Source organism: Anopheles nili, chromosome 3, assembly GCF_943737925.1.
Source record: "Anopheles nili chromosome 3, idAnoNiliSN_F5_01, whole genome shotgun sequence".
NCBI classification, from domain to species: Eukaryota; Metazoa; Arthropoda; class Insecta; order Diptera; family Culicidae; genus Anopheles; species Anopheles nili.
Window position 1 is genome coordinate 58,977,236 of NC_071292.1, and position 13,574 is coordinate 58,990,809.

The window sequence follows — 13,574 nt, forward strand, 5'->3', positions numbered from 1 at the left end:
GTGTGGCGCTTATCAGCGCCCCAACACACCTCAAGCACGCTCAACGCCAGGTAAGGGACGACCAGCGGTGTTCGTGCACATTCCAAGCTAACCTTCTTCGCGTTATCAATCGATTGGTGGATGAGTGAACGCCTTTTGACGTTCAGTGAAGGTTCGTGTCAGTTTTTGGTCCACCGGGGAGGGCTTTGTTGTTAGATTAGGTCGCGCCAGCAGCTTATATCCGTCGCCAAAATCGAGACTGTCATGATAAATATTCCACCGAATTTGGGGGGTAAAACGGAGACAGTGGGAGAGAGAGAGAGAGAGAGAGAGAGTGAAGAAGGTGGTTGGAGAAAAATAGTGATTTTTTCAATCACCATTTATGCTGATAATGAAACCGATTTCCTTTGCTTTGTTCGCGATAACAATTGGAACACAGCCCGGGCGGTGTGGTTCAAGAACAGGTTCCTACCAAAAAACGACCGTTAAACGATTAAAAAAACGGCTCCCTCTGAGTAAAACTTGATTGTATGCCGGGAAGATGTGGCACACCCAGAGCCGTACGTGATGGGAATCAGTCTGCGATGAGTCAACAACGGCAGCGAAATCGGTGAATAATCATGCCGAGAGCTGCGTCAGCGAGGAGTCACACAAACGTTGAGTCCGCTTTAATGCGAAATCCGATGAGGAACGTTGCAGACTCACCTGAATCTTGAATTCATTTGAAAGCAGGATTTTGGCCCGATTGACGGGAAAAAAACGTTGAAAAAACCATATGCTCTCGTTTGTGTTTAAGCCAAGCGAGGAACGGGGACTTTTTCGGCGTTGGAAGCTTTACATCCTTTAGCTAGCCTGTCGTGCAATTATTTCATTCGACATTGATGGAATGTGATTGCAACCCGGCTATTTGGGGCTGATGCTCTCTGCGGCGTTTCAGCTCGGACGCGCTAACGTGACACGATGTGACACGTGTCCGGACCGTAATGATGAATCGTTTTCATGTTTCGCGCCCACGACAAACTGCGGGAGCTTTGGCCTTTCGTCCTCCAAAAGGACGTCTATTCATCAACGAATTCCAACGGATTTTGTGCTCCAATTCGTACCTCGTTCGGGCTCCGTTGGCATTTTTTTGTTGTCACTCCCCATATCCGATACCACAATCAACGCGGCCGTTAGCACGTGAATTCCTGAGCGCTCGTGAATGAAGCTTCCATTCGCGTGCTTTTTCGTATCCCCACTAGAACAGTGCTTTTTTGTCCGGTGGGCAGTGCTTTTCCGGTGGCATCTAGTTCGTTCGTCCTTGCGCAGTTTCCTTCTTGTCGCGTGCTCTCGACGCCACCAGAGTTGACACATTTTTGCCACAGTAATTTATGATCACGCGTACCGACCACCGGAAGTGAACGGTATCACACCGGACCTCTTTGGGCAGATTCCACGCAGCACACCGTACTGACGGCCGGGCAAAGGTCAGCGTTATAGCGAGGCTGGGAAAATTGCCCTCAATCGTTCCGTTGGCACGAGGCGCCCCTCGGGCACGCTCTCGGTCAAGGCAAATGCGCTGGCAGTGTGGGGCATATAAAGTAATCAATTATAACACCCGCCGGCTTCAGGAGCGAACACCAAGCGCGGCGTAAATTGCACTCAAGTTCAAGCGCACGCTGGTTGCGATAAAGATCGGCTTTGGTGCAGCGAGGTAACGAGAAAAATTGCACTTTGTATCAAACGAAAGGAAATGGAGGAAACGATAGCAACCAGACACCGATCGAAGGACGTTCGAGGGCGCTCGAGGTTGATAACGGATCGAGAGTAATTGGTGTGGAAATCATTTGCATTCGAGTAGCGTGCGGATAGATTAAAGAAAACAAACAAACAGGAAAGTACGGTGCAGTTTCGAGTGAAAACGTTTGGTGTGGAACACAAAACTCTAGAGAAAGCAAACAGGTGTGCGAACCGTTCTACACGGCTTATAGTCACGCATGAGACATGCAATTATTGGAAAAAGAAGACAAAATGCTGACACTTGCGATGGGTGCTGGTAGATACTACGTGTGATCGGGAAATCCTCTGAGATAGTTCTACATAGGTTGTATTGGTTTTTTCGTTGATCTGTGACGGCGCTTACCCGACATTAGTGAGTGATGGATCGAAAGTTCAAGATTGTACAGACACCTGCTCAAACGTGTGTGGAACTTGCGAAAAAGTCTTATATCTGTAGGGTGAACCAAAAACAAACAAAAAAAAGGTGTCCAAAATGGAGATGCTGAAACGTTAAGGAAAAACGGCACAGCAACGTTTTGCTCTGCATGCGCTCTGAAACGGTGAATGGAGGCGCCCAGGCATGAGCGCCTTTGGTTAGGCAATCCCCAGTACATTCCCCCACGGAATGAGCCGCTTTTTGAGCTTTCGTTCGCGGTGCAGACACGTTTTGCAATTTACTTTCCAATCGGGCCTCCAACATCTGCGTTGGGTGGCCGTGTACTGGGGTACTTACAGCTTTCGTGCTTCATCAGCTGCCCAACGGACACGTCGTCTAGCGGGCCGTGCAGCATACTCGACAGCAGCTCTTCGATGAATTCTCGCACCTTAATGCGTTGATTGACTGAAACCGACGAGCTGGACGTGCTGCGAGCGTCATCGGTGTCTGCACTCATGAAGGGGGGGGGGGGGGGGGAGAAAAAAACAAGAAAAAAAACGACAATGCCACAATAAGAGCATACACCACGTGAAGGTGAAAGGGACGGATGAAGAAAAGCTGGTGCTTACCCAACCCGAGACCGAGTAGATTGCCCTGCTTCAGCTCCACCGGACCGGGCTGCTGGAGCCGCGTGGTCAACTGATTCAGCAACCATTCGCCCGCCTTCTGCTGGATAACGCGGTTCGATTGACAACCGGTGCATTCCCAGATACCGATCGATTCCACCCACTGGCAGCAGTTTTCGCCTCGGCAGACCATTCTTTCGCAACCACGGCATGTTGCGAAGCTGGAGGGATGGCGGTACCGGTGTTAGAAGCGGATTAATTTGGCCAGGACGACTGGTGGCCGGTTCCGTTTCGTTTCGTAGGAACCTAGACTACGACTTACCTGTCTGTACTTTCGAGCTCGATGTTTGCGTTGCACATGTAACACTCTACCACATCGGGCTTCCGCGAAGAACGCCGTCGTTGGCTGAGTTTACTGTGGGAATAAGAAAAAAAGCGAAAAACAGAGCAGTTGATTAGCTAAGTGAAATAAAAAATCCACACCAATACCAAAAAGGGGGCTCATCATACACGGATGGAACTAAGCGCATTTATCAGAAACTCTAATCGACTGCGAAAAATCCCCCACACACGAAATGCGACCTAATAAAAGTCAACCACATCGTCAAATCGAATTAATGCATTCATCCGAGAGCTGCACCGCGCTGTGTCCTCTCTGGGGGTTAAAGCTAATTCGTTTAAGTTATAGCCCGGCATTCTTTCCCCGACGCGATCGGGCACGCTAAGCTCACCCTGGAGTGACATTTCACTTTTATCCGCAAACCAACTCAACCAAACACATGCGCGCAATTAATTAGCCATGCATCGGGGTGGCAGTTGCACTTTACTGGCGGTTTCCCGGGCGCCGGTTCATTAATTCCTGGTGGCATTAATTCCGTCCAGGGCATTAGCTCCCTCAACACCAAACGGAGGCGGTTCCCAATGGCGTTCCGATCGGCACGTAAACAGTGAGTGTCGCACGTCCGTCTACGGTGTGAGTTGTCACCTGCGTGACACTCGAACGATCAGTAGGCCGAGAATCACGAACCCATATACGGGGACACCACGCGGAGGTTATATCACCATCCAAGTAGCCATAGCTATCGCAGACCGGCCGGTGTTGCAAGCTTAATCAAGCTGGCGTGTCGCGGTGGTTGGGTAAAATTTCTTCACCTTCTCTCGCGTTGGGCAAACGGTCGACCGGATTGGACCGAAATAGAGGAAGGTGAGGCCTGTCAGCACCTTAAAAAAGCGTATCAAATGTGTTAATAACGAAATCTGAAACGATGCACACGGGTCAAGCGATAAAACGATGATGTACTAGGGGGAGGATAAAAGATGTATGAAATAAATCATCGTTCATCAACCCGTTGTTTATTTCTCCTTGCGAAAGCTCATTAGTTTGTATCGCTTTGCGGGCTTGATTCGTCAAAACCTCGGAGCTTTTTCGTTGATGCACAACAGCAAACGCACCCGACCTGCACTATTTTCTGTGAGTGGAGGAAGTTTTTCTCGGCCAATGCTACCACTTGGGTAAAGAAAGTCGCCGGTAAATGAGCCACTTTCCACCTTGCTGGACTTCCTGTATCGAATCCCGCACCGTGAAAGATTAATTGAACGTTTAACAGCACATTATCCCGTGCTACAAGCGGCGGATTATGAGCTCCCTCCCACATGCCGTATCAATCAAACACATCCCTTATGCTAAGATGCAATCAATTTTCACAGCAAAAACGCCCTCCCATCGGTGGCACAATTGTTTAGAAGTTGGGTGGACCGTGTTCGGGAGTGTAAAGTTTTCATCGCTCACTAAGGAGGGAGCCGACGAAGACGCTCATTAGTTACAGTAATGGGGAAACCTGCGGTTTGCATGGAAAGCAGTGATTTATGTGTTCCGCAAGGACGGTATTTTAAATCCATTTAGCTTCCCACCGCACCAAGAAACAGCCCATCAGAGAGGAAGGCGAGATGTTATCGGTTTTGCTAGCAGGGCTAAAGTTTTATGGGTTTCATTTCTACGCCCATATTCAGCACAAATATGAGGTAACTTATTTTTATAGCCAATTATTTGGTTGGATCGTTAGCTCACTAACGCATAATGCAAACAACGATACTGCGATCAACTAAACAAACATCCTACTGTGAGAAAAAAGAGAAGATCAATCGTAGAACACACGTGTTACGTAACGGCGAGAAGGAAACGATCGGCAAGGATAAACGGGTCCAAGTGCAGCATAATGCTTCGACCACATTACGTAGCGTGCAGCATCGGGAGTGAACTGCATCTCGTGCACGAAGCCGGCTGGCTGCATTTTACCAGCTGATAATAGGCCGCTTTTACTTTCGATTTGGCTTCTCTCGTTTACGCCAACGGGCAAAAGTGGTCGTTACTCGCCAGACCCCAGGGGTCCGGGGTCGCGTTCCGGTGGTCGTGGTGGGGACACGATGCGGTGTGGTTACGCGGAATCGCGCAACGGCTCGAAAAACCGCGCGATCGCGTAGACCGGACCGGGCCAGCGATCGACCGAACGCGACCAGTTCCAATTGTACGCGCGCCACGAAACGTACGCAACTCGCGAGCGAGCGCTTCACGCGTCAACGTTGCTGGCGTTCGTACATTGAACAGTTTAACGCTTGCCAGAAGGAAATAGAGAGCGTAAAACAACACGGGACAGTGATTAATTTAACGGTGTCAAGCGAAGGCTACCGCGCAGAATAAGAAAGTTGTCGCGGTTTGGAAAAGTGGCAGAAACTCATCATAGTTCCGACCCCCCGAGACGGTTGAGCTCGTACCGTTTCGTATGCAAATACGCTTTAGTTTCGCTTCGACCGCGTTTTGGGGTTCGTTTGTGCGTGCGAGTGATAAGACGCAAAGGGCCGCCTGGGCCGCCTGGGCCGACTGGGCCGACTGGTGCCAGCAAAAACCACACACGCGCCCCGTTGTTGATAGCGGAAATGTGCAATTGACGGTCTATCAAGCGAACCGACCACCGACACACACGTCCACGTCCAGAATGGTGCTCTCGATGCTCATGGTGCAGACGTTGACCACGCTGCTCGAGCCGCCACCTGCCATCGGTGGTGTGAAGGGTCTATCGCAGGCTGGCCAGCCACATCAACCGCAGGCCAACATAGCGGTGTTTATGTTTCTGTTCATGCTTTGTGCCGCCGAGGTCGTGTTCATCAAGCTGCTCGCTCTGACGTCCTTCGCGGGTGGAGATGCGCACGAAACCGGCAGGACGGCCTCCACTCAAACGGGCTCGTTTGGCGACAATCAACCTGCGGGTGAGGCTGAAAGTCCTTCCGAATCCTCATCTTCAGCAGCGACAATGGGGTCGGCAGGCGATTCGACTCGTGAGGCAACGGAAGAAAACGAACAAACCACTGGCACCGATCGTGTTGCGCTCTGAATTGCGATCGATTTCGCAGTGGCGTTTCATCTTCGATCAATCGGGGACGGCCTTGAGACAAAGCCGAAATTATCCCTCCCACCGGTGGGGAGTGGGGGTTTCCAACGCAATGTGAAACTTTCGTGAGTTAGCTAAAGAAGCGTCTACAGTGACGGACTGTTGAGCGGTCACACAGTGAAGGACACAGCTTTTGCTGCTAGCGTTTAGTGGAATGGAATCGAACCCGAAGTGCAATATAGGAAAAAGGGCGTTTATTAGGAAATACGACTTCTACCGGTGGTAAAAAGGTTAGATACGATAGGCTATGGTATTTATTGTAAGTTGTACAAAATGATTGCGCTACTAGAAAGTGCTTCAAATGCTACGTAATAAACGAAATGGGGTCATAATGCTCGGTTTAAAAAAAATGGAACCTCTTCCCCGATGGTTATGTTATCACGTGGAACAAGGTAATCGCCGCGCGCTATTCAAGCGGGAATAATATAATACGCGTTCGGTGGCCATCACCGGTCTGGATGGAGAGAGCTGGACTGTTATGCATGCTGCCGCTACGAGATAGCCGTGCGTTGGCTTAGCTCGAGAGAATTGAATCATTCAGCATCAACCACACCATCATCGTCACAATGCATCGTTAATCCATCGCTTTCAATTGAGAGAAACCACATACAGAGGATGGCAGTGGGTGGGACTCGGGCGGTAGGAAAAGTGCATTATATCCTACGCAAACACATGCTCGATGCATGAGAAGGGTAGAATGATAAAAAAGAATACTTTATCGATGATTTACGATAATAGCACCAGCTAATTAAATGCGAGATGAGAGGGCTTCCTTTTTTTGCAGCAACAAGCACTATCAGTGCGAGCTCAAAAATGTAATAACAAGATAACATAAAACAAGACAGGCTTTTTTTGTTCACCGATACCAGTGTGCTGTGACTAAACGGAACCCATCGAAGTAGAGTGAGTGAGAGCGTGTAAAAATGTACCACGTCCGGTGCCATGACAACACGGTTTGAAATGCACCATGGAATAAAGGTCGGTTGCATCGCACAAAAAAGAAGAGAAAAACAAACCCGTGCACGCGATTAAACAAGGACATCAAACGAGAAAAAAAGTAGACCGAGAAAAATACGATAAAAACGTTGAAGTGATTAGCCGTTTCGGTGCTGAAAAATCGATTGCATTAGTTTAGCGACGTACGGTGGAAAATACCGAGGCGTTTTATCGAGATTGCGTGATACAAACGAAACAAAATGAAACATGTGTTAATAATTGATAGTAAATATAAATTTATCTAATGAATTGGTAAAAGGAGTAGTGTCTGGTGTTATTTATTTCTTGCAACACGTGCATTTATATGAAGGTATATGTTTTGTGAAGCCACGAGTGAAATAAAAAGAGACGGTAGACAATTTCCTTCCGCAGTAGATGCGTTTTGACTGACGGAAACCATTTATCCGGCGGTTAATATGCATTTCTCGATTGTGACGAAATGGTGACGAATTGCTGATGTGCATAAATGGAAAGAGTTTCCTATTGGCTAGACATTCTCCATCCGCAGTCGATGTTCTCTCACTTCTTCCATTTCATCGCATCATTAGCATATGCGAGTATGTTTCCCTGTCTCTCTCACTAATCAGTACGATCGTAAAATTGATTGATCATCCATACGAATCCATCGTACGTGCTGAAAATGCTCGCGTGCATAACGTGGCTGACAGAGGAACCTCCAATTTTGGACGTTGGCTAATATTCCAAACGTTTCCACGCGTCGATGGGCAAAAAAGGGTCCGAATAGTCTCGCACAACACCTTTCCGGGCTATGGGGTTCTTTCTTTCTTTTACCATTCCCCTGCTAGCCATCGAACGGCTCAATTGCACTGCCATTTTCATCGTTCGCCCTCCACCGGTGACCAATCAACTAGGAAACCAAATGGGTAAAAGTCCATTTCCGCCACGACAAACCCTTCTCGGTGGCCGATTGACGCTCGTTGGCCCATGCCGTTGAACTTGGCACCTAACAACACCGTTACGCAGCACGATTTCCGCGTCCATGGCTCACACGCATGGTAATTGCAGATCCTTTCCGATGGCGGTTGCCATCGAGCCCCGGGTCAATTGCTGGAATTTTACATGAGCAGGGTGGGGGAGGATGAAATTAATCGCAAATCACTACCTATACGTCTCGCAGGAGCGGCTGAGGATCGGCGGATCACCACCGTCTGGAATGCTACACTAAAAATATGGCTACGCTAAAATTAGTGTGCACACTCGATACAACTACGAAAGCGCGGTAAAACCGTTACCGGGACGACCGAACGTCACTACAGCTTACTACGATCGTCGGCCGTGAGGTGACAGTTAATGCAATCTACTAAATACACTGATCATATGAGGGCACACGCTGTAGCTACGGTAGTTGGGCGGCGCTTACACCAACAATCCCAGGTTGAGAACACCTTTCGAGCACATCATTCACGGGTTTGCATCGGGGAACGATTCTGCTTCCTTTTTTTTCTTCTTCTTCACCACCACACTTTGCACCAGTGCTGCATCTGCACCGTGTGTGTACCTTTTCATGCGTTACACCGAGCTGGTTTGTACATCGACACACACCCACTTGCCAAGGTTTGGTTGGGGTTTGCAATTTTCATTCAAATAAAATGCACTTAAAATTTTTCCTCAAATGGTTGTGATTATTTTCCCTAAACAAGTAGCAAATTTTCCTAACAAACGGCACCATACACTTAAACGAGACACGCACACACGTGCACTCGGAACGAAAAACAGACCGATTTAATTAAACGCTGCGCGTACGGTGCGATGCTGCGTATGAAACGAACGCCTGCTGGAGACTGCTACGGCGGCTCGGTGGTATAAGCGACGAACCTCGGTCGCGGTTCGCCCAGCGGTCCACATGGTCATCCCGAAAACGGTTGGCCGCTTGCGTTGCCGCTTTTTCCTCTGCTGTTTTTCACTCTCTCTCTCTCTCTCTCTCTCTCTCTCTCTCTCTCTCCCCTCGCCGGTTGTGAATAATTTTCATGCCTCCCGCATATCGCATCGGTGCTGCGTCCCCTTACCGTGTCCCCTAGCCGTTTCATGGTGCGTTTGTACGCTTCGTTTCCTTCTCTTTCGGGCGCACCTGGTGGATATCAGCCGGTGGTGTTGTTCCGGATCGGAAGAAGGGAACAGTTCCACCACGACACATGCACATTGTGCGCCAAGTTCGTGCAGTCCTCCCGATCCTCGGTTTGCCCAGCATAAAGGCTGCATGGAGCTTAGAACAAATGGGCTTGGAAAACTGTGTAGGTGCCTTTTTTCCCCCTTCTCTCTTGTTTTCTCACGAAAAGAATACACCTCACACGTTCTACCGTTTGCGCGATCGCACCACGATCGGTACTTCCTGTGGTGTGGTCGTCTACCCCTAAAAAAAACCGGAACAGAATGCGCGCAAAGCGGAAAGTCCGTCAACGATCGAGCCGGGAAACACACACGCGCCTGCACGCACGCTTGGGATCGACGAGATGATCTTCAATTCTTGCCTTCTTTCACCACTCAAATGAGGCGCGAGAGTGCGTTGCTTGTGTTTTTTCCTCCCCAAAGCAAACCACAACGATCGCAGAACATACGATACGCGATGAAAACACGATTTGAAAGCGGCTAATCAATGGCACAATTAAAACTGTACCATATCGTCGAGCAGCTGTTTCTTCGTCTTACTGCATCGGGGGCTAGCGAACGCCACCCCCTTTGGAAGCCGGGAGAGAATACAAGCGCAACAGCGTGTTGCGAAACTCTCCGCTTTCCTTTCGCAACCCCAGCGACATGATACGGCCGATGGGTGCCGTCGATCGGCGAGGAAGAATTTGTCGAAAACGGGAAAGGAGAGGGGGGATGAAAATGTGAGATCAACCCCTAGCGGACGGCTCATTTCATGTGTGACGACGAGTACGCATACAGCGCTAATGCGTACCACGCACACACACCGGTGAGAGCGAAACCAATTCCCTATGCACGCAGCCGGTGGCGGGAGCGTTAGCATTTACTTCCGCTTTTCGTGCCGGACAGGGAGGTGGGCCATTGTGTGGCCGAAATGCTGGACCAGTGCTACCACTACATCGGTGGTGTATTGTTTTTTTTTAAATATTTTTTTTCCCCACAACAAATTATTGCGAGCAGAGTTTAAAAAATACACAACACTGCATACAATTCAACGGCTCGCTGTTGGTGAAGGTCATGATTGTTTTTGGTTTTGGCGGCAGGGCTGATTGTGTGATGCTTTTAGGGCACGTGGCAAGGCGATACAAACAATAATTGCAAAAAGGAAAATATTACGAGAGAGTAGGACGTTTTACAAAACAAACAAAACCAAAAAGGGAAACAATATTTTGATGAGAGTTGAAAAAAAGGTGTTGAAGGATAAAATATATCTCCCGAGGCATTCTAATGTATTGTCTTTCGGAGACAATAACAGAGGCCAAAAGTATCTCAAAGTAAGTGTCTCAGGGTAGCAATATTGCCACAAAACGACGGGATAGCTATGCGTTTTGGTTTCGCTTGTCCTTGTGCTGACCTCACTTTCATAACTGCGGCTGTTGAATAAACATTTGGGCAGATTCCGATCAATTACCCTGCATTTTAGCATCCGAACAATGGGTCACCGAAATGCAATGCTGCAGCTGCATTACACAGGTGCCTAGCCTTCAAACTAACGGGTGTAAACCCTGTGGCGATGGACGAAATACAATGGCTCCTTGGATGCGAGGCGACGCGATATTTCATAACGCACCGGGCATAAATATACAAAATCAGATGATACATTCCGTGCCCACACAACACCAGATCCCGTAACCTGATCCCGCATACCTGCGCCACAATCGATGACTTTGAGCGACGAGAAAGATGCTGCCGGTGAGCCCGATCAGCAGCGTCAAACCGACGCCGGGCGTTAGCTTCATCGTTGACCCTGGCAGGCCCGGACTGTTCAGAAACAGGTCCGCCGGTGACATTCCAACCGGTGGCTATGGTATCCGTAGAGATTGTCCTTCACCGCGTATCACTGGCACCTTTGGCGAGCTTTGGAGAAACCGAGATGGATCCGATTCCCAACTGTCTCACCGGATGCACTACGCGGGTCTCATAGTAGGCGAACGTGGGCCTGATTCCCGCAAGGAGTGGGAAAATTTCGCACAAGTAGCCGTCTCATCACTTTCACATTAATTGTCCATTTTGCACCGATCTTTTCGGTTCGATGCTTACGATTACGATGTTGGTGAGGCTCGTATCCCTTCCTAGACGAATCTGTTCACACGCACGCAGGGTGCAGATGATGGTGCTGATCAAAAGCAAAGCGGACAATCAGTGGGTGTCATCGCTGGGAATAGGGGTGGGCAAATCGCGTTCCCACTGGCATGAAGGCGCGCTATCGATCGTCCTCTATCAACGCTCACACGGTTTAATTAATACGTAACTCTTTTGGAGAAACACAAAAAGTACAATCGCGAGACATTTTTGGCAAAGAAGGGTGTTGAAATTGACCGACCACGGTTTGCTTCGATTTGCGCGACCACAATGGGTAGGCTGTGTGCGATGGCGTCATGTAGGGTCGCGTTTTTGTCATCAACCAACTGGGTTGCTTGGATTGAGTCCTAAGGTTTCATGTGAACGATTTTCGATTTCACACAAAATACAATACAAAAGCATTCAATTTATTTTTTTAATTAACGTCCATAAGGTAAAAAAATCTTCTTTTATCTCTCTGCTCTGCCTGTCCACTATCACTGCACTTCACATGAATTCTCAATCGTGTGGCATCCGATTGAATAAAGATAAGGGCGTGATATCATTCAAGTATTTCATTGAATGTACTTAGATTATCGGGAAGTGCCGTGATAACGGAAATGTAAAACCCATAAACGTATATATCAAATATGACATGGTGCATGATGTCACTCAATGTAGCGCTTTTAAGAATGAAGTGCAATCAGTTATCACTATTATCAAATTATCGATTACTTGATCCATATGAAAGAATGCAGAGATAAGGTTAGGAGAAAGCGTACCTTTATGTACGTAGGTGCATTTTGACATTGATCCAATGTGTTTCTTAATGTGATTAGGAAACATTAAAAGTTCTATAAACCTTGCTAGAATAATTTCAAAATACAGATGCGCAAAAGAATCCTCAAAAACATATGACTCATTTAACGCATGTAAATGATATCATTGTACAATGCACTTCTGATGACGAAAGAGATAATATTTCCAATGTCAATGTTACGCCTATAAACCTGCAACAAAGTATGTTGAACGCCTCTAACACACGTTCGGAAGCGTTTTTGAACCGCGATCTTTCCACTCAGAAGTTTCTTCACCCGAACTGGCTCTTATGAGTCGAAACGCCAAACGAACACACCCGCTACAAGCTCATCTGATGTTCCAGATTCTCGCTGATAACAACCGCACTACACTCGCAGATCTCTCCTCAGTATCCGGCACGTGATATTTGCTCGCTTTGGCGCATTGTTTAAGCACCCCTTCGGCACCGAGTGCCAGGCCGTGATAATGAATCTACCCCTAACAAAACGTTACACCGCTTCAACCCTCCACGACGTCAGGTGGTTGCATTCGAGGTCGTACACATTGCGTTAGCGAGACGATCACATGATAATGTCGCGTCGATTACGTCTCTTGTTCGAGCACATGAGAATAGGCCACTCGATTTAAGGAAAATGATTGCAAGTGCTTTTTTGCAGTTTAAGCTATCTTAACACAAATGGATGATCGCTCGAAAGCCACACCAGAAGATCACATACGATCGCACCTCACGAGGTAGAACCAAATCAAGCGAGAACGCTTGTAACCCGATACAGACTGAAGCACACGGAGTCGCTACAGTGATCCTGCACCTGAAAGGCCTCCTCAAACGCCCACAAGCGACTGGTGTACTGAAACCGTACGTTGGCACGCGAAACGGAACGAACCCCCGGAACACCTCGTTCAATGTCTCGACAGGCTCGGTTTGGGGGCTACTCCCACCGCTCCACCTGCGCTTATCTGTTGGCGTTTCGTGATTGCACATTATCACCAGCAACAGCAACTCCTGCACCAACACTATCACCTTTGTGGCCATGTTTCAGCACCTCGGCACAAACTAACACGCCATATTTTAACACCTCCACCATGGGGTGGGGCGTACGAGAAGAACCATCTTCGCGAGAATTGGGGTGCTCGGGAAAAATGGAGGCCCGCGAACGTACCAATTAGTTCCACACACAACAATATCGGGTTTCAAGCGCGCCTCGCGATAACTTCCTCCAGTTGCGAAGGCAAGAAGGTGCAAAAATTCAACCAAACACGCGGAACAACTTCTCCCGACGGTCGGAACTCGGCGACTGATGTCGATGTTGGCACCGTTACCGTTTCGGTGCATGATTTAAACCACCG

General features: G+C 48.4%; 1 protein-coding gene across 1 annotated transcript in view; it reads right to left on the reverse strand.

Moving 5' to 3' along the window:
• LOC128724714 (uncharacterized) overlaps positions 1 to 11,137 on the reverse strand; it is a 31,702-nt gene extending 20,565 nt beyond the window's left edge. The window contains exons 1-5 of the mRNA XM_053818436.1: positions 10,995 to 11,137; positions 3,062 to 3,154; positions 2,743 to 2,960; positions 2,471 to 2,620; positions 2,102 to 2,188 (exon numbers count right to left, since the gene is read on the reverse strand). Coding sequence (XP_053674411.1) covers positions 2,102 to 2,188; positions 2,471 to 2,620; positions 2,743 to 2,960; positions 3,062 to 3,154; positions 10,995 to 11,137 — 691 coding nt within the window. The remainder of the gene's footprint in view (positions 1 to 2,101; positions 2,189 to 2,470; positions 2,621 to 2,742; positions 2,961 to 3,061; positions 3,155 to 10,994) is intronic.
• Positions 11,138 to 13,574: the final 2,437 nt, after the last annotated feature.